At 33.5% G+C, this 25,872-nt stretch overlaps 2 protein-coding genes and 1 long non-coding RNA gene across 7 annotated transcripts in view; 2 read left to right on the top strand and 1 right to left on the bottom strand.

The window, feature by feature from the left end:
* Positions 1 to 13,264, bottom strand: part of LOC111711272 (AT-rich interactive domain-containing protein 2) — a 17,523-nt gene extending 4,259 nt beyond the window's left edge. Inside the window, exons 1-9 of one of the 4 annotated variants that reach the window (XM_023485576.1) lie at positions 13,050 to 13,264; positions 12,885 to 12,988; positions 12,411 to 12,717; positions 11,663 to 11,756; positions 7,918 to 8,015; positions 5,510 to 5,673; positions 3,683 to 3,901; positions 509 to 2,619; positions 89 to 472 (exon numbers count right to left, since the gene is read on the bottom strand). In XM_023485576.1, coding sequence (XP_023341344.1) covers positions 89 to 472; positions 509 to 2,619; positions 3,683 to 3,901; positions 5,510 to 5,673; positions 7,918 to 8,015; positions 11,663 to 11,756; positions 12,411 to 12,502 — 3,162 coding nt within the window. In that variant the 5' untranslated portion in view covers positions 12,503 to 12,717; positions 12,885 to 12,988; positions 13,050 to 13,264. Of the gene's footprint in view, positions 1 to 88; positions 2,620 to 3,682; positions 3,902 to 5,509; positions 5,674 to 7,917; positions 8,016 to 11,662; positions 11,757 to 12,410; positions 12,718 to 12,884; positions 12,989 to 13,049 lie in introns of all 4 variants that reach the window. The other 3 variants (XM_023485573.1, XM_023485577.1, XM_023485574.1) reach the window with 3 other exon arrangements.
* Positions 13,265 to 13,620: 356 nt separating this feature from the next.
* On the top strand, positions 13,621 to 19,346 carry LOC111711273 (Na(+)/H(+) antiporter NhaA). Of its 2 annotated transcripts, XM_023485578.1 has the most exons (12): positions 13,627 to 13,721; positions 14,080 to 14,118; positions 14,691 to 14,750; positions 14,892 to 14,940; positions 15,083 to 15,136; positions 15,704 to 15,761; positions 16,273 to 16,379; positions 16,989 to 17,086; positions 17,230 to 17,339; positions 17,704 to 17,815; positions 18,507 to 18,538; positions 18,723 to 19,346. In XM_023485578.1, the coding sequence occupies exons 1-12, from the start codon at positions 13,667 to 13,669 to the stop codon at positions 18,906 to 18,908; spliced, it is 960 nt and encodes a 319-aa protein (XP_023341346.1). In that variant the 5' UTR covers positions 13,627 to 13,666; the 3' UTR covers positions 18,909 to 19,346. The 2 variants fall into 2 exon arrangements, with proteins under 2 accessions (XP_023341347.1, XP_023341346.1); XM_023485579.1 differs by lacking the exon at positions 14,080 to 14,118 and having other exon boundaries at positions 13,621 to 13,721.
* A 2,653-nt stretch (positions 19,347 to 21,999) lies between these two features.
* On the top strand, positions 22,000 to 25,466 carry LOC111711274 (uncharacterized). The gene is made up of 5 exons (XR_002767214.1): positions 22,000 to 22,039; positions 22,454 to 22,544; positions 24,138 to 24,218; positions 24,657 to 24,842; positions 25,405 to 25,466. It is a non-coding gene; the product is annotated as an uncharacterized LOC111711274 (long non-coding RNA).
* Positions 25,467 to 25,872: the final 406 nt, after the last annotated feature.

A 25,872-nucleotide genomic window follows, 5' to 3' on the forward strand; every position in this document is an offset into this window, starting at 1 on the left:
GGGGGGGGGGGGGGTGGAAAGATGTACCCCTGATCCTAATCTACTATAACCACCACCACAACTATAAGGTGTATGTATGTAAACCTACCCCTCTCTCTACACTCGATACGAGCGGGGACTTGTTAAGCAAGTCTTTGAGAATATTGCTGTGCTGAGACTGTACATTGTGCTGTGCCTGTACACTACCCGGTGTGTGTACAGCAGAAGTGGGTTGTACAGCTGTATTCACTACCTGACTTGCTGTAGTCCTGATGAGGGTCTGCTGCTGACCAGCGTTGGTCTGGATCATTTGGCCCTGGACCATGACCTGTCCTTGTGACTGAACAAGGACCTGTTGACCTCCAGTTTGACCTCCGGAGATGACCACGCCGCCCTGGATTATCCGAGGTTGTTGGATAACTTGAGTTGGTTGAGAGATTATTCTTTTAATTATTTGTCCTTGAGAGTTCACAACGTTTTGAACAACTTGTCCCTGCTGTAGCATTTGTCCTTGCTGTAGCACTTGTCCTTGCTGTAGCACTTGTCCTTGCTGTAGCACTTGTCCTTGCTGTAGCACTTGTCCTTGCTGTACAATTTGACCCTGTTGTACTACCTGACCTTGTTGTACTACCTGACCTTGTTGCACAAGTTGTCCTTGTACGATTTGGCCCTGCTGTAGTACTTGTCCTTGCTGTACAACCTTTCCTTGTTGATTTATAACTTTGCTTATAACTTGGCCTTGTTGGTTTACAACCTGCATCATTTGTCCTTGTTGCTGCACAATATGTCCTTGTTGCTGAACAATCTGTCCTTGTTGCTGCACAAATTGTCCTTGTTTTTGAACAATTTGTCCTTGCTGAACGATCTGTTGTTGCTGAACAGGTTGTCCTAATTGATGTCCATGCTGGATCTGATTATTCTGAATAGCTTTCTGTGGAACAATTTGGTGTCCTTGGATCATTGGAGGCTGTTGCTGAACAACGTTGGGCTGCTGAACTAATTGCGGTTGTTGCTGGCCCTGTACAGCAACATGCTTAACAAGCTGCGGTTGTTGTTGAAGAAGCTGTTGCTGAGACTGGACAACATTAGGCTTTAATTGTTGTTGAAGAGGTTGTTGCTGTTGTTGTTGTTGTAGCAGAACCTGATGTGTTTGTCCTGGTGGTTGATGAATAGTGACCTGACTACCCTGCACCCTGCTAGCCTCCTGAGCAGCAGCTGCCTGGGCCGGGGTCAACTTCAAGGGTAGAGGTTGTTGACGGACCTGAATACCGGTGTAATGGTTTTCTATCCTCTCTCCAACCTGCTTCTTGTTAGGTCCTGTGCTTCCACCGAACAATGTGCGGATACAGAGAGCGTAGTGCTGTGCAGAAATCACCTCTTTCCTCCCCATCCGGTGCATCGAGGCCAGGTACTGCTTATACATGATGTTCTGCTCAATACTTTTACCAGGGGAGGTCTCGTAGGTGGCCTTTAGCCAAGAGAGACAGAATATACGGTGGGGCTCATCGTTGGACACTTTGAGCTGAACTTGTTGGGAGCCGGGGGGTGGAAGCTGAGGTTGAGGGGGAGGAGTTATTGATGGACCAGCAGCACGAGGAGTTGGAGGGAGGGGCTGCTTGGGTAAACTTGTGTTATTAGGTAAACTTGGCGTAGTGTAGGGAACAGGTTTGGGTGTGGCGGCTTGAATGGTTGAGGGAGTTGAGGCGGGAGGTGGAGCCGAGTGGGTTGGCACCGCTGGGGCGGAGGTGGGCTGAGACCCGGGCTGGGGTACAGTTTCCACAACCCGCATGAGAATGCAAGCTTTAGGTCCATAGCTCTGCGCTTCAACAGTCACCAGACTGACCAGCAGCTCAATAGCACTGTGAGTCTTCACAATAGAATTACAAGGCTGTTCTCCAAGAGAGGACAGTGAAAACAGGCACTCAAGTGTAGCAATCAGTAGATGAATATCATGCAGAGATAGATAATCAATCAACTGGCGGTAGACCGAACTATCTAACAGCTTATGAAGGAACTCTTCATTGCTCTGCATCCCGCACAATTTGTTGAGAACGTCCAGGGAGGAGATGACCTGGAACCTGTCCTGGTCACCAATGCATTTCGTTAGAGACTTAACCATCAGATCTGTTACAGCGTCCTCGCTAGGTTCTTCAAGTTGAATCTCGGACGCAATGTTGGAGAGAATATCGAACCCGGTCTGGTTGAGATTACTCCAGGAGGAATTGACACAGAGGAGGACAAACCTGAGAAGGGTTAGATTCTTAGCCAGGACGGACACGTTCTCCTCCTCGAATGAAATGTTTCTTAATATTGTTGCGATCTGAAGAACACGTTGCCCCGTCGGCTCCCTGGTTCCCTCAGATCTTCCGACAGCAAACAGTTCAGCATCACTGTCTGTTACTTCATGGCGTGCACGCGCTTTGAGCTGTTCGAGACGACCCTGTGCGCTTTTCTCTGTGTACTCCACGCTATATTCCTCCGCAAAGAAGTTTACCGTCTCACTGGGCTTCGGGTAAAAGTTTTTCTCGTCGTAAATAAGCTCAAGAACGGCGGAGTTACGGCACACATCCTTCCAGAACTTAACTTGGTTGTAGTTGCGTACCGTTGTGTAGTTCTCATGGATGTAGTTCCGAAGGTTGTCTGAAAATTAATAAGTTATTAATGACTGGCAAAGCAAGCAAAGCCTTGATTAGAGACAGTGAGAAAGATTTTAAAAATAAGCAGTGGAATTACCGTAGTCTTCTTTTAATAAAAAATGTCGCTAAAAATGTTGTAATTTGTAGCTGGTGTAATTACAAAATGTGTCGTGAAATACAAAGTATCAAGTCAATGATGGCAAATTTACCAATCTTTAGTAGTGACACTTCATATCTAGAACAAAGACGACTTTAATTTCACCGATTTCTGGATCTGACTGTATGAAAAGAAAGAAGATGAACCATGATTAAATAAAAAAATTAATGGGAACTACAGGGTGTCTTACATCATATAAGATCGTCAATGGGTCTAAATTACGATTTTCGGGACTAATCGGAAAATTCAAGAAGGATGAATCATTTGAAAAATTTAGTAAGGCTAATAAAAAACATTTCTTGCAGAAAATGCTAGGTTTTTCGAGTATTATGAGTTTATTTGACGTTAAAGTTTGGAGCTAATCTAATATGATATGGGACGCTCTGTATTTTGTTTCTATTAGATGTTTACGTTATAAAAGTTCCTTCCCGGAACCAAGATTTTTTTTGAGGATTTAGCAAATTACAGGCAGTACAGTTTTTTTTGTGATACGTGGAGGACCGTGGATATTTTCCCCAAAATTTCAGCAAAAAAAAGTTAAATTACATTTAGTTAACTAAAACTTTCTAAAAAATGTTTATTTGGCGAAAAGTTAGATCCGCCTGTTGTATCGTTTATTGCAGGGGTAAGGGGGGGGAGATGATTTTTGATAAATTGAGATGAAGAATTGAACATTAAAAGGCAAGTTTTTTTAAAAAAATTCTTTTTGATACTAGTTTTCCCCAAATATATAATAACTTACGTAAAAAAAATATTTAAAAGACTGGAATAGGTACGGATCCGGATCCATTTTTTCCCAGTGCGGATCCAGGATCCGCATCCAAATTAAATGAGTCCTAAGCACTAGTCCTTCCTATTCCACAAATCTAATGATCCCACTTTATTAGATGCTAAATAGTAAATAACTTACGATGGTTAAAGACTCCAGCATGTGAGAGAAGTAGATCCAGAAGGCGCGGACATCTGCCCAGCTTCAAGGTGTGTCTCCCCTCGTTGCTGAGCAGGGTCGCCACGTTGATCGCAAAGTCCTGCTCGTTGGGTAGAGGGGAGAGGAGGGAGAGTGTGAGACGATCATAATCTGTAGGTTCGTATAGATCAGTACTCATACCATAATGGTTCCGTACAGTATCTGAACAGGATTATTTATAGATTATTTTATAAAATATATCTTATTTTTAAAGGGACCGTTCACTTATTTGGGTAATTTCAGGGTAAACTAAACAGCCTATTCGCTGTTGATTAGTAATAGTCTTACTTTTCAAAAACGACTGTGGCCGGACATATAATGACATTAAAATATAATAAATTTAAATGTTATTGGGCTGCTGTTACTGAAAAAAACATCAAATAGTGTCTATAGAGAGGGACCGTCCCTTTCCGCTCAAATTCTAGACGAAAAATCGGCTTTTTCTCCGGCCACAGTTGTCTTTGAAAAGTAAGACTATTACCAATCAAGAGCGAATAGGCTGTTTAGTTTACCCTGAAATTACCCAAATAAGTGAACGGTCCCTTTAATGAATAAATTTCAGGAATTATTTGATAAGATCCGAAGTTTGTACTGCCGCAGAATTTCGTCTGCAGTAACCCAAACATTAATTTGTTACATAAATATATAATCATTAATAACTTTAATATATCAAAAGTATATTCAAATATTATTAAAATAAATCAGGTAACCCAACCCAGCCAACCTTAGCTGAAAACTTTTGAATGAGATATCCTTAATCACGATCGCTTAATCTGATTATCCAATGTAATACATACAGACTTTTGATTTTCTTCTTATAATCCTCTTTTGGATATTTCTACTTAATAAAAGTTACGTTTGATAACAATTACAGATACGATGCTTTATTGATTGGACTAATATTCGATTGAATTAAAGTAAGCGGTTCACAAGCCAGCTTTTAGAGCATTTTAACAAATATAAATTCAATAATGTCAATATGAAATTATTAAAAAACATATTTTAGGATTATTGTCATTTTGAATGTTAGCTTAATAAACATTAATCCAAAACATACGTTCGTTCAATCGATGTTTAGTTCAATTGATATGACACCATCAACACCAGAAATCAAAACCGGTTTTTCACAATAAAAGGTTAGGAGTATATCTTGACATGACACGTTGATTGGTTAAACTTTTACTTCTTTCTAGGATATCGAATGCGTTTTAAAAATAATCTTGGGTTTAGTAAAACCAGGAGTTTAAGCATTAATCTTGATATCCACCAATCTAAAGTTTTCAGCTCTAAACAAACAGTAAAAGCTTCTCAAAGGTACTGTAGGCATACTTTTAAGCGACCCTCCATTTCTAGAGTTGTGTCGATTCACAACAGTTCCCTTTAAAAGGTAATAGCTGATCCTTAACTACAGCGATACTTGTAATCGTCAAACACGTGGTTTGCAAGCTGTTTTATAATTTAGAAATAATCTACGATTTTATTTAATGTAAGTCTACAAAAAAACATTAACATTTGAATATTTCAAATTTGAGTCGGATCACAGTCTGGATTTTCGAGAAATATGTCTGCTGTGTTGAGTTAACTAGCGTTCACTCTGTGGTTTTATGCTGTTACTACATCATTTTAGGGATAAGTGAAAGGTTTTATCGGACATTCCCCGCTTTGCATGGAAAGCCTCTTTATACAATCCCTTTGATGGTGTTATAAGTTGGTTCGAAAAAAATGAATTAATAAACTACAAAAAATGTGTTTGTTTTTATTTGTTCAAACCTGAAACTCTGTGTTGATTTTCATTATAAGTTGCTGGGACCGTAGAGACGATTCTCTGATGTCTGTGTCGTCTTGTCCTACTGTCTTCTTCGTCAAAAAATGACGAATTGTCGTCATCTTCGTCTTCACCAAGGAAATAATACTTCTCGTACGTATCGAGATACCTAAACAAAACAAATGTAAAACATAGTCGCCTTAATTTATTAGTATTTTTTATTTACAATTAACAACGGTTCTTTTTAATCAATTTGCCATTATGAATTTGAAATGAAATATATTTCTGACATTGTGGCATTTTCATGATGAGGTCGAAAACATGGAGAAAATAAACTACAGAATCTCCTATATTTTTGCTACCTGGGCGTAAAAACCTTTGATACTTCAAACTTTGATTATTTGATCAATCATAATTCATAGTTTGAAATATGTTAAGTCTATGACATTGGATTGCTAAGTGTTACGGATAAGAAAATCAGATTTTGACGAAAAGACTCGATTACTTTACGGATTTTTTCGGAACATGAAATGTGCATATGATTTCAGGTAAACTAATATTTTAACAGAAAACTAAACTTCAGTGTGGAGTATTTGAGAATAAATAAGGAACAGAAATGAAGAGAGTAATTATAAAACAGAAATCAAGAATTTAAAAAAAAATGGATGGATTCAAATAATTATTGTGAAAAAATATTAGACCTAATAATTCTTTTTCGTCAGAAAACCAACAGTTGGAGTTTAATGTCAGGAGACATACCTTGCACAGACAGGTAATGACTTGATCTTAAAATAAAAACAAAATATTTAATTTTTATTTCCCTACAATTGCCATAAAAACGAATTAAAGCTTATTTTTTTTCAGAAAGATTATTTTTTTCCTGACTCTGCCAGGGACCCAGCTGCTGGCAGGATGGCGGCCCAGCTTTCAAAGCTGTCTTCCACTCAGCTGTCAGACAGCTGTCGTCAGCCATTAATTTTCTCATTAAAATCAACTGACAAAATACGGTAAAAGAAACGGGGGAAGTTTATTTTTTGTTTAATTTATTTAGATGAATATTGCATTTATTTTACAATACGAGTTTAAAGATAGATAATTAAAACAATAGCTGATCAGTATTTATAGCTTATTTTGCTTACGAGAAAAAATCTCAGGAAAACCATAGCAAATTAAATTTCCGGCAGTGCAGTGCACTGCACTGCACTGCAGTCATGGCACGCTTTTAATCAATGGAATGCAAAAAGTTATCTTAAACGTTTAATATATTTTGACATAAAAGCCTTTAAACACCAACTTTATTGATCTGAATAGTATCAACGCAACAGTTTAGATATGGAATCAACGTAGAAGTAAGATGGCTTAAAGGTACTGTGGGCATAATTTTAAATATCTCTCCAGTAAAAGTTTACACAAGTACCTTCAAATCTTTACCTGGGCAACAATAAAAGATATTGAAGATGTTTTCTCTGAATGTCAAAATATGCATGAAACAATAAAGGTTCCTTTTACAAAATACTAGAAAACCACAATTGAAAAAGATTATTTTCGGGTAGCAAAATAAGGATTTCTAGATAATTTAATCGTAGACTAAAGGTACGGTTGTAAAATCGAGCAAGTCCCTTATTTAAACGGAGGTTTACTTGAAATTACGTATACAGTCTCCTTGATGAAGGTTCTGCAATGATTTCTACCACATAAGGGAAAGAAAAGAAAAAATCGATATAAAGCCTTAGTTTGATTGGGAAATACTTCTTAATGGGACTGTCCCCGTAATTTCAAGTGACCCCCCTTGAAAAGATATCAATGCCCGATTCACAACGGTTTTGTCTGATCTAAGTATGAATTAGATATCAATGTGTAAAGTTTTAAAGACAATTATTTTTGATTGTGGTTTCTCTGAAACAGGGACTTGGACATTTATAATGCATGAAAACAAGGAGGAATTATTAGACTTAAAAACTTCTAGTTTTAACCTAGAAAAACGACACCAGTTTCCACATTATTGATCAGATTAAAGTTCCAACTGTAAATCAACATTGTCATCTTTTTATTGAGGGTCACTTGTATTTGCGCTTAACAGACCCTTAAATTTGTAAATGAACCTTTATCAATAAAATAATTTATCACAATATAATAAAGCCCTTCACTCATATATATTTGTTTTTATGTCAGCTATAGCCGGCCAAACGGCTGGACCGAATGGGCCGAATATTTTTTTAACATGGGCTAAAAATAATTAAAAATATTTTTTCCCAAAAAAAGTTTTTATTTCAATTCGATTTTTAAAAAATTCACAGGCAACACCTGGCACTACAGCTAGTAATGTACATTTGTGGACAAATCCTTGGATTGAATTAACAACTCTGATAATAAACTTCAAAAGTTCTATTCTAACACTGGATAAGATAGTTACCTAAGATAAGTTTGCTTGAGAGCTAGCGACCCATTGGTAGTCCCAGATTCAAGGCCAAAAAACTCCAGAAGGTCCTCCCAGCCATTACTACTGTTAACCTGAAATATATGTTTTTGTTACCAATGCGTAGAATCCGGAACATTTGGCTTCCTGGATCCGGATCCGGATACCAACCAAAACTTGCTAAACATGTTATTTTTGCTCTGAAAACACAAATCACATCTGCTAATTAATGAATGACTTTTTAAACTTCATCATAGCAATAAAAATTCTTCTAAATTCTAAATTTTACTAGCATCTTTCAAAAAGAGGCGTAACCTGGAGTAGGTTTTAAAAATGTCACTTAATTCTATGTTTATAAAGAATTTGTTATTTTTTTTTTATAATCTTTGGTATAATTATTGAACGAATTTCTGGAGGAAAAGTGTATAATTCTGTTTTAAATACTATATTTGCAGAAACCAAACATTAATTTTAGACTCGGGCTACATAATATCCAACTTCAGTATTTATTCTACATTTACACTCTCCATGTTAAATCCATTTTATAAAAATAATAGTTGAATTTTTATGACCAAGAGACATATTTTACATATTTAATATCAAAGAAGGGGCTTATTAAACGTAGTTTAGAAATGTTAATAGTAAAATTAGCATTTAGGTATTTAATTTCAGTGTTTAATGCACATGTTTACGTTTCACCTTTTTTTTAATGATACGTATTTATATTAAAACCACTACTGGGCGTAAGATTTTGAGAGGAATAAATATAATTAGATAGAAACGTGTGTGATATATAAATAGATAGTTCAGGTTAAGAGGGGGAAACCTCGAGAAATGTGGCGTTGTGTCAGAAATAATACTACCGTGCATTGAAAACCTTTTTATCAAAGGTCAATGAATACAAAAAGTGTTGATAAAAAGCAAAAATTCCAACTTTTCAAACAGCAAGTTTCTCACTTTTCTAGCATGAGTTATCAACTTTTCTAGAAATAAGTTTCTAACTTTTCTAGAACTAAGTTTCAAACTTTTCTAGCAATAAATTTCTAACGTTTTCTAGTAATAAGTTTCTAACTTTTCTAGCATGAATTATCAACTTTTCTAGAAGTGAGTTTTTAACTTTTCTATAACTAAGTTTCTAACTTTTCTAGCAATAAGTACTTATCTTTTCTAGAAGCAAGTTTATAACTTTTCTAGTGGTTAGGTACTAACTTTTCTACCAGTAAGTTCTTAGCTTTTTTAGCAGAAGGTACTTAACTTTTCTTGCAGTAAGTTAACAACTTTTCTAACAGTAAGTTCCTAACTTTTCTAGAAATAAGTTTCTCACTTTTCTAGCAGTAAGATCCTAACTTTACTAGCAGTAAGTTTTTAACTTTTCTAAAAGTAAGTTTCTAACTTTTCAAGCAGTAAGTTCCTCACTTTTCTAGCAGTATGTTCCTAACTTTTCTAGCAGTAAGTTCCTCACTTTTCTAGCAGTATGTTTCTCACTTTTCAAGCAGTAAGATCTTGACTTTTCTAGCAGTAAGTTCCTCACTTTTCTAGCAGTATGTTCCTCACTTTTCCAGCAGTAAGATCTTAACTTTTCTAGCAGTAAGTTCCTCACTTTTCTAGTAGTGTGTTCCTAACTTTTCTAGCAGTATGTTCCTCACTTTTCTAGCAGTAAGTTCCTAACTTTTCTAGCAGTAAGTTCCTAACTTTTCTAGCAGTAAGTTTCTCACTTTTCTAGCTTTTCTAGCAGTATGTTCCTAACTTTTCTAGCAGTATGTTCCTCACTTTTCTAGCAGTAAGTTTCTTACTTTTCTAGCAGTATGTTCCTCACTTTTCTAGCAGTAAGTTTCTTACTTTTCTAGTATTAAGTTCCTCACTTTTCTAGCAGTATGTTCCTAACTTTCCTAGAAGTAAGTTTCTAACTTTTCTAGCAGTAAGTTTCTTACTTTTCTAGTATTAAGTTCCTCACTTTTCTAGCAGTAAGTTTCTTACTTTTCTAGTATTAAGTTCCTCACTTTTCTAGCAGTATGTTCCTAACTTTCCTAGAAGTAAGTTTCTAACTTTTCTAGCAGTAAGATCCTAACTTTTCTAGTAATAAGTTTCTAGCATTTCTAGCAGTAAGTTCCTAACTTTCTTTTTCAATGGTTTCTATTTGACGATAATTTGTGAACTACAGAGAAAAACTTCAACGATCTGTCATGTTTCCCCCCACTTCGCCTACTAAAATACAGGTGAGAGTTTAAAGATCTTTTTATAAATCCACGAAAAAAAATCACTGCAAGTAAATCTACGAAATCTAAATCTAACTTGAGAAAAGATAATACAAGTTCTTAGTGCAGAAGTTATTTGACTTACAAACTAAAATTTGCATAAAATATTTGAAGTTGACCGGAGTTTGATGTTGTCAATTAAAAATCTTATTTTGATAGAACAAAATTGCAAAGCTTAAAACTGTTTTGTAATTAAATACAAGACCCCGCTTCATCACTGTTGAATTGTAAAATAGTATTGAACCTTTTTAGTGCTTAAATAATAATTTTCAGTATAAATCCGGAAATATTTAAAGGAAAGCTATAATTTAATGTTCATTAGTTTAGAAAATTAGTAAAAATGTCCTGAACATTTATCTACATTTGATTTGATTTCAGTATGAATTTTGAACACGTTTCGACACAACTCGTTATACTGAGGAGCTTTAAATAATAATTATTAGTTCAATGTACTTAGGATGCAGTGCTAAGGATCCGGATCCGACTTTATTTAGAAACCTTTAAACCAGAGTGTTCAGGATCAGGATTAGAGGTTATTTAGGAAACCACACTGAATCTTTAAACCACTGTGGTTCCGATTCCGGATTAGACTTTATTTAGGAAACCACACTAAATCTTTTAACCCCTGTGGTTCAGATTCCAGATCAAACTTTATTAAGGAAACCACATTAAATCTTTAATCCAGTGTTCAGGATCCGGCTCCGGCTTTATTCAGTAAACCACATTAAATCTTTAATCCAGTGTTCAGGATCCGAATCCGGCTTTATTCAGTAAACCACAGTATTTAGGATCAGGATCCGGCTATATTTAGAGACCAAATTAAATCTTTAAACACCACACACCCTGTTCAGAATCTAGATCTGGCTTTCATTATTAACCCACATTTTATCCTTAAACCCCATCCTGTTCCGAATCCGAAACAGAATAGAAATTGGAAACCACAGTACATCCTTAAAAGTGTTAAGAAAAAAAATAATTAAGTACTTAGTATAACCAATCATAGATAAAAACGTTTTAAACTTTCATATATTTGGTGTATCTATTTTAAAATAAAATGCTTGGGATCCATATTTATTGTTCTATAATATTTTGCCAAAGAAAACGTTATTTTAAAGAGAATTTTTGATAGATTTTGAAGAGAATAAGATAGGAAAAGTTTTTCCATAAAATAAGTACAAATTTTTATTTAAGTCTTTGAAACAAACTCTGATATTCTGAACACCATTTTAATGTTGTAGACCATCGATAATTCAAACTATGAATTCTGAAAGATAAAATAATCTAAGTTTGAAATATCTAAGGTATGCACAATCAGATTGCAAAGATTTAGTGATTAGAAAATTTGAGTTTATGGCAAACACTTAATTCTTTTTCCACTGCAATTACAGGGGTACACATAAACCCCATCCCATAAAAACTAAATTCTCAACATATATAAAACGGTTTGTGTAAAAATAAGGCAGAATTTTCAATATATTTGTCTTTACCTTCTCCCATCCTCCTTGAGCAGTGACTAACCAGTACAGCAAATACAGATCTATTTCATGTCCGTTGATACAGGGAATATGCCGGAAAATCGTCCTGAATTTTAGCAAAATATCAAATTTTATTTTTTTAAAGGTTTCGATGCAGAATTTATAATTTTCATCGGAATTTGAAAATACACATTAAACATCAGGATAATAACGGGCCAATGTCAGCCAAGAACATTGTAACGAATATGTTTTGTTTGTACAGTGAGAACCAGAAAACTCTAGAATAAGAAGACGACTTATTAAACTCAAGTTACGACTTTAAAAAGTCCAATGAACATGAGACACACAAACTGTGCAATGTAAGACCCATTTAACTTGAAAAGTTTTTTCATAAGTTATTATTAAATCTACTGGCGTTGTAAAACATTCAATATAATTAAGTACTTCTATGAAGTCGTCTTCCTGTTCCACAGTTCTCTGGTTATTACTATGGAAAATCTTAAATCTAAAAAAAATTAGTTTATAATTGATGATCTGCTTTCAACGACTGTTTTTAGACTCGAAATTCCATAGTCTGGTTCAAATACATATTCTGGGCCAGTGGCAAAATACTAAATTACAAATAAATTTCAGTTTGAAATAATGTGCAACTCTTGCGGGCGCGCGAATTCAAGTGCACATTAGAAAGTAACCGCTCACGCGCTTTATTTTATGCATCATACTAATTGTAATAAGAATACTAGAGATTAAAAAATCTTACCCTTTTTGTTCATGAAACTTTCGTAATTCTCGTACAAAATTTTCCTGTTCCTGTGAATAAACTGCGGGGTCTTTGTTTAAAACTTTGGCCATATTTCGGCTTTAAATCACAGATGTAACTCTAAAATCACTTCATTTTTATTCGTCTGCCTAGCTTGGTGCTGAGTTGCCCGCCTACCCTGCGGAGGGGGGCGTATAGGTTGAGAGGAGCGGATGGGACAGAATAATTTGAATGTGTATCTCTGTATGTGTTCCAGTCATACAGACGCTACTTAGACTCCACCAACTAGACAGTTAGGGCACACCACCTAACAAAAATAAAATAATAAAATAAATTTCAAAATCCACATATATTTTAAACCAAAAGTGTTAATAAACTATTTCTTTAGAAAAATTCTAATAAAAAATGATTCAAAAAATATTTTATTGATTTATCTAAATTATTGGAAAGTAGTATTTTGCCCTAACTGATTACCTGCCGGTTGAAATAATTTTGCCCCGCGCTGCGAAGTTACAGCCCTTCTCGCGTGTTTTACACCCCCAAAATGCTAATTAAAACCATGCCGATAATTTTTGCATCTGAAATTTATATTTTTATGATTTTAAATGCCATTTTTCACAAAAGGATATGTGGCCTCACTTGGTGCAGGTTGTCCTGTCTGAGAATCCCGTTTTCAATATGGCGATACAGGAGCCAGCTTTCTTCTACCGGCACCCAGGCGAAATACACAATACATCAATATCACTAGATGGGAACACTTTACACAAATTCTAATTTTACCAAAATTATTTAAAATTGGTAGAATTTCCTTCTTAACGTAAAAAATCAACCTCTCTGCATAAGAATTTCGGAAAAATCATAATTTTATGGAATGAATTAAAGCGCGGATTTGATCTCGCGGAGATCTAGTTTAGCTACCAACCGTAAGGACAGCTTGAAGTTGAACTGAATACAGTACAGCTGCGGTTGATAAACAAATTTACGGTTGGTAGCTCAGGAAATAAAAACAGCTGATTATTATAAGAATTAAAACTGGTTTTTGCTGAATTGAATAAAAATAAATAAACGTGGGTTAAAAATTTTTCGTTTTCAAGTAATTAATAAAATAATTATTATTTATAATTAGTAATTATAAATAATAATTATTTCTGATTTAAGATACCAGTAATTAGGTATGAAGAAAAGTATCAGCCATGTAATCTATCTTGATGTAATTGCGAAATCAATTTATTTTATCGATATTTTAGATTATAAAAATGAATTTTTTTAAACAGTTAAAAGAAGTGTCGCTCCGGGGGAAATTATTAACAGGTAAACAAGCAATAATTTGTAATTACCCTAACCGTGAATTAATATAAAATTTGTGTACATTTTTATTAAGCCAAACATCTTTCTGTAGAATTGAGCTGCATAATTATTAAGAATTTCCATCCCCGACCTCCCCACTCTCCCATTTCAGTCAAAACTATAACGCTCCCTCGCGTGCCATAATGTTAAAAATGATTTTATCACGTCTCTGGAAATTAAAATGCACTAATTTTTTTTTTTACAAGTTCGCAGACCCGAGCTAGAAACTTTAGAATGATGGATATCGGGATTAATGCTTTTCAGCTCAGGCTGATTTTTTTTATAGATTTAAAGATGTGTATTTTTCTTTTTCTACTTTTAGGTGCTACTGTAGCCCTCGGAGGATATATCTTTGCTGAAGGCTACATGAACATTTAATTATAGATTATAGTTTCAATATGTAAATGGCGGATTTACTGCAAAAATCAGTCTTTATTTATAGCCATATATTTCTTATACAAATGGAGCACCCATGCATATTGTATCATCATATGGTAGGACGAACCTCGTCAGTCGTATCTCCCGTCTTTTCCTTACTCACTGGTCAGAAAGGTAACACTTTCTGATGCGCATGAATTGCTCTTCATAGCGCCCAGCCTCTAGCCTGTTCTAGCCACAGTGCTCGGCCCCCCTAGCCTGTCCTAGCCGCTAGGGGGGGAGGGTCTAAAAATCGTTCTCTAGGACAGACCCTAATTATGACCTCAATTACCTCACTCAATTTAAACTTGAATAAAGTAGAACGAAAGACTCTGTACAATTGTCTCTATTTTGTAAAAGTCCTAACCTGAAGTCTGATAACCTTTAATTTTAAAGGTTGCAGAAGTGTTTTAATGAAGATTGAACAAATGATTATACGAACTAACTTTCCGTGCAAGCATGTGAAACAAACTAGCGAATAATCTAAGAATGATAAAGAATGTTCATGTCTTATAGATGTATTCAACAGAAAGCCTACAGTATCAGTTATTACTCTTCAAGGAACTATAATGGCAGGTATCATTAAAAAGATAAAATATAAATGTTATCATGAAAGTAAATTAAACCCTTTCTTATTTTACTAAAGTTATAATTATGTTATAAATAATAGTATATAATAAAGTTTTCAAAAGTAAAAGCCCAAAAACATAATTTCAGGTGGATCTGGATTCAACAAGACTCCTCCTATTAACTTGGAAGGAACAAGGGAAAATATATTTAAAACAAGAAATTTAAATAAATAGAATTGTGTAAAACAACAACAATTATTTGACATTATACTATATTAACAAACAAACAAAAAAATCCTTATGAAATTAATTGCTTTAAATACTTAATCTTTGAAATAGAAAAATGATAGATAAAGCTTTTTCTCAACGTGACCTGAAAGCAGTTTTGTTAAGGTATTTATTAATATTTATAATATAGAAATAATTATTGAGTAGCAAAGAAAAGCAAGAATTATGAATTTTAAAAATATTTGTTTGTATTGAATAGAAATTTAACTCGATAGTAGCACAATCATGCCTTATTACAGTTCAATTGTACAGTGCATAATTTGTATGGTAATAATCTCTCTTAAATTCCAGTCTAAGCTCACGTGTAAAGTTTAAAATGTAAGCTGTTCATTGTACAGTATAGAGGTATATGGTAATATGTTCACACTGCATAGTACGAACTCAATTTTTGTATGAATAATAATATTTTTTACAGTTAAAACAGTTTACAGAGATAAATGATTCTCTTTGTACTGCGTGAACTCATTTGCTAATTGTACAGTTGTACAGAGATAAATTATTCTCTGTACGAGAATTTAGTTTTGTTGTGTACAGTTAGTTATACATGGATAAATGATAATATTTGTGCAGTTTGAACTTATTTGTTTAGTGCACAGGGCCGGAAAGTTTATTAAATTTATTCAATGAACTTATTAGTATAATGTACAGGGATACATTACTATTTTTGTACAGTGTAAACTCTCCTGGGGGTAGTGCAGTACAATCTGATTTAGTAAGCAGTTATATCAAGGTACTACATTTTTCATTACAAAACCAGGCAAACTCTCTATTGTTTCTTTAATCTTCTTAAATTATTTTTTACCGCCTTCCGACCTATGAATTCGCCAACAGAGGGAGGTTGGGTCACTTAACGTCCCTTGGGACAGTTATGTAAAATAAACACCCGCTCTGAGAAGTTTTTGTGAAAAAATTCGCAATTTTCTTCTTAAAAGACGATAAAATTGTGTACTTTGTACAACTGCTTTTTCGGGAAATTAAAAATTTTACTTAACCTATGGTTCCCTACGATCAATTCTGTCTAAAAAAATCCCTCGCTGCGCTCTGGATGTTTTTTAGGCAAATTTGGTCTCGGGAACCCTTGGTAAAGTAAAATTCCCTCAACTTTCTTGAAAAGTAGTTTTAAATAAGAAAAGCCTCGTCAAAAAATTGGAAGAATAATATATACAATATATATTACAATTGACTTGAATCAAATCTCAAATAAATGGAAATTTTTTTATTGAAGTTTATTTATTTGTTAGGCTAAGGCTGAGAAGGAGAAGGTGGAGGTTATTGTGTTTGTTGAGGATGTTGCAGCCTCTGGAGGTTACTGGCTAGCCTGCACCGGGTCTAGGATATACGCTTCAAGGTAAGAGGTCTTGATATCCTGGGCTGGCCAATTTAAAAATTGCTTTGCGCATTTAAGTTAGTGTAATTGCACAATTTGTGCACCGTAAAGTTTACGCAATTTTTCAGTATTGTCGATAATTGGTCTACACTAAAATATTGCTCAGATGAGATTATTATTTTTATATCTGAAAATTCCAAAAAACATGCAACAAGTTTCATATTCAATCAAGTATTAGGTCAGAAAGAGGGAGTAAGGAATATAAGGGAGATACAACTGACGCGGTTCGCCCTACCATATGATTATGCATGCTTTGCAGACGGTCACTCCATTTGTAATATTCAGAATAGGTTATTGTATACGCGGTAATTGTACATCAGCCATATATTTCTTATACAAATGGAGCACCCATGTATATTGTATAATCATATGGTAGGACGAACCTGGTCAGTCGTATCTCCCGTCTTTTCCTTACTCACTGGTCAGAAAGGTAACACTTTCTGATGCGCATGAATTGCTCTTCAATCTTTTTGGTTGTTCACATCACAAACCTTTACAAAACTTGCATTTTTGACACAGCATATGTATAAACCAGCGAAATTGTTGAACTATTTCAAAGATTTGTTGTAGGAGTAGTGTGGTAGGAAGTATAGGAGTTATATCCTCTGGATTAGGTTTTCATGAACTTATTGAAAAATACGGAGTTGAGAGAAGAGTTTTCACTGCAGGTATTCTTAATCTTTAAAAATCATCCAGATAAAACATTTTTGAATCTTTTAATTTGTTACAGAGAAAAATATATTTTAGTTAATTATAAACAGTCTCTTTGATACTTTTTTTATTAATTAAAGTTTTAAAATGACTTGTTTAGGAGAAAACAAATCAGTATTGGATCCTCTCTCCCCCCTGAAGGAGTCAGATGTTAAGATTATCAAAACTATACTAAATGATATTCATCAACATTTTATTAATCATGTAAAGGTATGTTTATAATGATAATAATGCTGATGATGATGATAATGATGATAATGATGGTAATGATGATAATGATGATAATGATGATAATGATGATAATGATGATGAAGATGATGATGAAGATGATGATGAAGATGATAATGATGATAATGATGACAATGATGACAATGATGACAATGGTGACAATGATGACAATGATGATTATGATGGTAATGATGGTAATGATGGTAATGATGACAATGATGACAATGATGACAATGATGAAGACGATGATGACGATGATGACGATGATGACGATAACGACGATGACGACGATGACGACGATGACGATGGTGACAATGGTAATGATGGTAATGATGATGATGTATAGGGTAGCAGAGGAACTAAATTACGAGGGGAAGATAAAGAATTATTTAATGGCGAGTTCTGGACCGGGCTTTCTGCCGTAGAACTCGGACTCATTGATGGAATTGATAATCTAGGTTGGTTCAAATTATTTAAAGATAATATAGGTTAGTTTAAAATATGTATAGATAATCTAGGTTGGTTTAGATTATTTATAGATAATCTAGGTTAGTTAAAAATATGTATAGATAATCTAGGTTAGTTCAAAATATGTATAGATAATCTAGGCTAGTTCAAAATATGTATAGATAATCTAGGTTGGTTTAGATTATTTATAGATATTCTAGGTTAGTCCAAAATATGTATAGATAATAAGGTTAGTTCAATATATTTATAGATAATCTAGGTTGGTTCAAAACATATATATAGATAATTTAGATTTATTCAAAATATTTATAGATAATCTGGGTTGGTTCAAAATATTTATCTATTTATTTATTTAATTTTGCTTGTTTTTATCCGTTTACGTTAATACGGCTTAAGTGAAAGAGCCCAATTTCTTTTATGGTAATTTAGTCACCTGGCTTCAGGGAATGTATATGGCCGTTCAGATTGAGTAAATGCTGAAAAACAAAAAAATGCAACATCTTTTTTGGTATTATATTAAAATGATTAGGTTAGTTCAAACTGATTTTTCAAGTACGTCTAAAAATAACATATATTTCAGGTTCAAAAATCACTTTTCACATAGTAAAAATTGGCTTACTTGTCATTCTTTATATGTTGCAAAGAATCAAATAATATTTGAAAGTTGATGTCTTGTTTCAGACGCGTTTATAGAAAGAGAATATGGAGATACGGTAAGAAATTTTTATGCTTTGACAAAATTTATAAATTGAAAATTCCCTAATTTTATAAAAAAAAAAAAAAGGCAATGGTACTGACTTATTCAAGAAGAATCAAAGAAGTGGTTAAAAGTTATATTTTCAATATTTTCCAAAGCTTCACAACTTATTGAAAATATTTACCCCTGTTCTTCCTTAGGTTAAAGTATTCCGGGCCAAACGTCTCACTGGACTCGCGGGTCTTCTCTCTACATACCTGGAGCCGAAACTTTCTGTTCTAGAGAGGTTCATCCAGTCTCCTGGTCTCCAGGCCCCCTCAGAGATACAAGCTTTCAACGCGACCGACACAGCAGCAAACCAGTTTGCGAGAAATAATCTGAAATGAGAATAAGTTAGATGTTTGAAGTTCAGGACTTGCTGCAAAATTCATTTTAAATAGCGCTCTAATTTTTCAAATTTTTCGTATGAACGAACGGACTTTATTCTAAACAGAAGTACGAAATTGCGCATTCAATTTCCATGAATTGTTCAATTAAATTTAAAGTCTATATTTTAGCATATATTTATATTTATTTATATATATATAACTTTATTTTTTTACATATTAAGGCTATGGTAAAAATAATGACTAAAATAAAATTTTGAATTCATTGGTTAACAAAGACGACCTAATAATTTCAGAAAATAAGAATGCCGTATAAGCAGTATCAGACTAACGCCAGGGGTGTATATGCACGTAAGCAGGGTCCAGGAACAGGGGCAAACAATATGATTATCAATCCAGTACAGTTTTCAAGTAATACACAACCTGGGGACTCAGTAGGTAACTTGAGGCTTCACAGCACGCTTTAATGAGTTATTCGAAGGTTGCAAAGACAAAAAATTAATCGACTTACAACACCCTTTTTAATTAATTAACTAACATTCGTAAAGATTTACTAAATGTTTTAAAATTTTCAAAATTGTTTTTTTTCTTTTTTCACGTTTTTATTAATCATGAATCATAAGTGATCAGGAAGCTCTAACTAATCTTTCATATTCATTATTTAAGAATTAGGACTTGATTAAGAGCAAACATTTGTTTTAAGCAGGTTAAGGTAGCTATTTTGACCCTCGGCTCCTGGTCCATTAAGCCACAATGTTTCGGATCCAACTAAACAGTGAATCACAGTTGAATTTTTTTATTCTTCAACAGAGAACCCACAAAAGATGAAAATGGTTTGTCATGACTTATTTCATTTTTCTAATCTTTATTAACAATAACGTCTTAACTCGGGGGTGGTTGACCAAATTTACCTTAAATTTACCATACATGGAACGATTAATTTCAAATGATTATCCGTTTAATGAGTGGCACATCCCTTTAAAGATTTGTCTTATTAAAAATTATACATGAGATAATCATCAGCGCTACTTTCAAAATCGATTATGTTCAATTTTAATTTCTATATATAGTGACTGGGGAATTTCTGCTTCACAAGAGCCCGGGATATGTCAATTTTCCTTGAAAAACGACGAAATTATTATCATAAAGATTTATTCACACACAAAAATATAAATATATATATATCAAAATGGTGTAGTTTAAATTTGTTTAAATAAATTTTTGAATATATAGCTTTACAAAAGAAAAAAGAAAAACATGCAAAATTATGCACAAATAGGCGATATTGATCATTACTCATTGCATAATATATTTATCATTTCAGTTATTACTTAATTATTGAATCCTTCAACATATAAATTATTCGTTCTTGTATTTAAAAGTTCTTGTAAAACCGGAACTTTCCATGCATGGTCGGGGTCCAATGGGACATCAAAATATTTCATTTGTTTCTTAACTAACATTTTACTAAGATCAGAAAGATTTACTGAACAATCATTTGCAATGGAAAATAAATTTCTGCCAAGGTCATTTTTGCATAAATTAGAAAGAAATCTAATGCAAAGCTTAGAACCTACTTCAATAGTCTCATAGAAAGACACAAATCTGCTAGCTAAAATAGTCTTTACGTGTAAACATAGTGAAATACTTTCAATCAAGTACCTATGCGTACCTCTAGGTACATGTTTTATAAAATAAAGGTTTAAAAGTTGCAGTTGTTCTTGTTAATCAGGAAAATCCTGAATAAAATTGAATTTCCCTTAAAATTACAATTCCTTGAAGATTTACATTCATCATATTTGAGGAGTTTAAGGGCGTTAGAGAGTCTCCTCCTGTGTTGTTAACACTGTACATAGATTTGATTGATTGATTGGATTTGATTGATTGATTTGATTGATTGATTAGATTTGATTGATTGATTAGATTTGATTGTTTGATTCATTGATTTGATTTGATTCATTGATTAGATTTGATTGATTGATTAACATTTAATTAACGTATCTAAAGGCGAGCACCAACATAGATAAATCGGGGGGGGATATGCAAGAACTCTGAAATATGTACACTGATAAAATATCAGCAAACTCAGCGCGACAATGTTGTTTATACTTTTCTCAGAAATGTCGCCCTGAATAGTTTTTTTCTTTTGTACTTTTTTACAATGGATATACTTTTTGGTGCTTCAAAGAACTATAAGCGTAATTTGTAGTGACCCTACATGCAAAGATCGCAATGTCCGATTTACAACGGTACCTTCGAAACCTTAATCTGGTCAAAATTGTGGAGATACCGTTGTTCTTCTGATAATTTCGTCGTTGCTNTAAAGCTAAATTGAATAAGAGATATTAGTTGTGATGTTGTGAATCGGTTATGACCCTGTTAATTCAGAAATTTTAATAGAATATTTTTCTCGTCGGCTCTCAAAAATATATTTTCAGTTGAAGAGGATGTAGAGATGAAGGATGCTTCACTTCATAAAACAAAAGTAATTTTCTTTCTCAAAGTCTAAAACTAAAGAATGCGCGAAATTTAAGTTATAGCGTTCTTTAAAATAATGCGTTGCTACTTAAAAATTGGGAAAATACAGGATTTCAAGATTTTAACCCTGGGTTTAAATATTAACTCGATAATTTCTGCGAGTTAAATATTTAAACCCAGGGTTAAAATTAAGTGGCATTTAAGCTGAAACTTAAAATTTAAGTCGGAACTATTCGTTCTTTAGTTTTAGACTCAGGGGATTAAAAAACCGACTTTTCATAGAAGTCAGCAAAACAGCAAATAATGTGTTAATAATTTTGACATCATATAAAAGTTGTAAAAGGTATTTCATATGTAATTTTATTTGGCCCTCCGGCCTACATTTGTAGTTCGATAGAAAATTAATTGGAGGGTAATACTTTTTCTCTAAATATCTTAAGTGTTCCAGCACTGGGCAGTTGCCACTCTATGACGTATTGAAGTTCCGGCAACCAATTTTTAGAAATCACGTGCTGTCTTTGAATAATTTTATCATTAATAGTAGCTTAATAGAATTCCATCCTCATCAATTTTTTTCTATTCATGTATTTATTTTAGAATGGTGGCATACAGAAGAATAAGAAGAAAAAACAAATTAAACAGAGCAAGTTAAAGTAAGTTAAATTAAGTTTTAATTTAATTTAAGTAATTTAACAAGTTTTTGCCCTTTCAGTATTTTTTTGAATCAGCAAATACAAGATAAATTTACAAACAAATAAATATAGTAAGAAAAAAAACACAAAGTAAGTTTTTTTATTTTTTGAGGCTAAAATTTCCAATCTAAAAGTTCGCATATGAATTTGATATTTTTATATCACTCTGGTGTTTTTGTCATCATTTATCCATCGAATTGTCTTTTAGGATCCTGTTCTTAAACTATTTGGGGTTTTGGGTTATCTTCTATCTGATTTTGATGGTTGATTTTGGGTTTTACCATCTTGTGTGGTATTTTTATTAACACCCTTTAGCAAAGGATAGTTTTATTAAAGATTTTTTTCTCGAGTTTTCATTATTTTCAATCTTTTCAGACGACTTGTTCCTCCGAAATCCCCCTTCTGTGTACTTACTGAACTTGCAAATGGACTTGCAATTACAATAAACTTTAAACAGTCGTCAGAGGTAATCGTTCCGTGTATTAATTAGGGTGGGTCAATTTTGGAACCAAGCTTAGGGTCATAATAATATACCGAACTATTACAAGAACTATGCCAAAAAAATTATTAAATTAAAAAAAATGAGCTAAGAGCCATGTTAAGAAAATAATAAATATTATATCATATCTGTTCGGTTCCAAAGTAGTAAACCTATCGTGTAAGAATTCCCATTATTACACGGTTCAGGAGGAACAATTTTAATATTGTTCGCTTTCTAGCGTTTAAGAATGCTTATTCTTACACAGTAGGTGTAGAATTTTCATTCTTTAACGCTCAGACCGTGTAAGAATGTATATTCTTACACGGTCATAGCGTGAAAGAATGTATATTCTTACACGCTCCGAGCATTAAAGAATGGAAATTATTACACTAAACAGTCGGATTTCACCAGAAATATCTTTTACTATAATTTCTTGGGTATGTGCCCATGGAACCTCACAAATATGATATAATAATAATCTTATGAGGATAAAAATGTAATAATGGAATTCTTAAACTCGATGAACTAATCTTGATGCATTCTTTAACTCAAGCCTGCGGCCTTCGTTAAAGAATATATCAAGATTAGTTCATCTCGTTTAAGAATTTCTATTATTACATTTTTTTCCTCATAAGATTATCATAATACATAAAAAATCTTGTTATATTTTGATATATTTTAATATATTGCTATATTGCTATATTGCTATATTGCTATATTTTAATAATTTGCATTGTAAACCACTGTAAATATGCAATTAGCATATTTGGCTTTTTAAGAGGAGATATTTTTTTTGCTAAAAAACCAGGGCTTAGGATCCCGATCCGGATCCGGATCCGCAAAAATGGTTCATCAAGTTTTAGGATATAAATAAGCGAAAAAAGTTAAACAAAAAATTTGAAATAACAAAAAATTATTTCAGTAAATCTTTAAGAAATTACCTTGATCCGGATCCATTTTTTTCCAGTGCGGATCCAGGATCCGGATCAGGATCTGCATCAAAATTAAGTGAATCCTAAGCACTGTGAAAAACATTGAAAAAGGAGAAAAATGGGGAAAAAACTAATTTTCCTCAATTTTTTTCTTTTTGAAAATACTGTCCAATTGAAGTTTTTGTGCAAAAGATTTTTTTATTTTTTGGTGAAAAACCTTTTAAAAAAAAACATGGATTTTTGTTTTAATTAAAACAAACACAAATGATGCCCTTATGCAAAATTTCAATAAGATATCTAAAAAAATGATTTCCACATGTAACTAAATTAGTGAAAGTATTTGCCCGGCGTCCGCTTAGTTCTCATCTATATATTTAAAGTTGTAATCTCTGTTTGTCTGTTTGGTTATCCGATCATAACACAGGAACCCCTGGACCGATTTACCTCAAATTTTGATTTGGGGAACTCGGGAGACCCACGGGAATGTTCTTGGTTTGGTTCTAAGATTCTAAGTTGAGTGGGTCGACTCTTATTGCAAAAATGTAGTTTCCTGGTAAAATTGTTCAAGTGCGGGTAAATGGCGGGAGTAACTATAACCTAGCAGCGCTGGGTTCCCAAGCTAGTCTCCTAAATTACAATTTTTTAGGTGTCGCATGTGAGCATACCCTTGTACAGCTGTACATTAACTATAAATAAGATCTCATACTCAGGCATCGGGCCGAGCAAGGTTTGTGAAATCAAATTGATTATTTTTCTGTAGCAATAATTTCAAAAATATTAGGTTCATTTTTAAAAATACATAATTTTTCTATTTTTTGCCATTAGATGCCTTTTATTGATTAATTGAATCATTATTCATTGAATCATTATTCATTGAATCCAATGATTCATTAATTTGTTTATTCATTGATTCATTGATTTATTGATTGTTTGAATCCATTATTCATTAAATCATTGATTTAATTGATTCGTTGATCAGTTGATTCGTTGATTCAATTAATTCAAATAATTCAATTGATTCAATTGAATTATTAAATCATCAATTTATTGACTTTTAAATATACCTATTGATAAAAACATCTATTTAGCATTGATTCATGGCCATTGTTATTTTCTCATTGCTTATTTATTTATCGATTTGATCTTTTAACAACTTTTTTTGTAGGATATCGCTAAGAATATAGCAGCAGAACAGGCAGTTGTCCAATTAATAAAAGACCGGCACGGTCAGCTGCCTGCTCATGGGGCTAGTGAGGAGATAAACGCTACAGTACAGGAGTCTTTTAACAGTTCATGGCAGGGTCTAGCCAGCCTTGCAGTCTTTAAACTCTTAAGCGACTGGAAGTCACAGGTTTGTAAAATCTTCCCATTAAAGGGAATATCGACATAAATTTGCCCAATTCCTAACTGTACCATTGACTACATTGGAGATCCTATTTCTTTTATAAACCTTCTAAGCAAATGCCTTGGTGTATGGAGATGGGGTTATCAGTGTAACTCAATTAGTTCAATGAACAATGAGATGTGGGATTTGAAACATAGTCGAAGGGTAACTCTAGAGATATGGTGAATAATGTATCCCCATCCCGACCCATAAAGGGGGGGGTTGAGCACTGCACATACAATAGCAATAATAGACATGAGAATGTAGAATGTCCAGGTGTGAGATTTGAAACATAGTCGAAGGGAAACTCTAGAGATATGGTGATTAATGTATCCGCATCCCGACCCATAAAGGGGGGAGGGAAAGCACTGCACATACAATAGCAATAACAGCCATGAGCTTCAATTACATTTTTTCTAATTGGTTGGGGTTTGTGTCAGACCTATACAATCATGTAGCACTCCTTATACTGTGCAAGCCCTATTATAGGTTATTGCAAGATACTGATTAGGATCACTTTTTTATTTAGGGATTAGAGCTACCCGAGCATTTTACCAGTGGATCATTATTGAAACAGCCCCGATTACTACACAAAAGTCANAAAAAATAATCCATAATGAAACAGCAGAGTCTTTCATCCCTTTTTTCTGTGGTTAGGGCTGTCTAGTGTATGGGTTGTTATTATTTTTTATTATATTATCATATTGCATTAGCTCTAAGAATAAAGGGCAATATAAGTACAGATGACTAAATAACCCTTTGTTCTACCAGCACATTGCATAAATTGCACATTTTGAAAATATTATTTTCCTCCTGAAGTTGGATATGATTTTTTGAGTTTTATTCGCTAAATTTTGGAGCATAAATGATTTCAAGGGGAAACCTATACATTTTTGGGTATAAAGTATATAAACAGGATGAAAAAGGATGAAAAAGGATGCCTTTTGATGGCTAATTTTTCATTGCTTCTTCGGGGGGAGGGGGGTGTAATCTTAAA

This window comes from Eurytemora carolleeae, unplaced genomic scaffold, assembly GCF_000591075.1.
Source record: "Eurytemora carolleeae unplaced genomic scaffold, Eaff_2.0 scaffold1145, whole genome shotgun sequence".
Lineage (NCBI taxonomy): Eukaryota > Metazoa > Arthropoda > Copepoda > Calanoida > Temoridae > Eurytemora > Eurytemora carolleeae.

Coding starts and splice junctions, on each gene's coding strand:
- LOC111711273 (XM_023485578.1), top strand. CDS start 13,667: ATGAATTTTTTTAAACAGTTAAAAGAAGTGTCGCTCCGGGGGAAATTA. Junction 15,762..16,272: donor TAGTAAGCAGTTATATCAAG/GTACTACATTTT, acceptor TTTATTTGTTAG/GCTAAGGCTGAGAAGGAGAA. Junction 17,087..17,229: donor GAGAAGAGTTTTCACTGCAG/GTATTCTTAATC, acceptor TGACTTGTTTAG/GAGAAAACAAATCAGTATTG.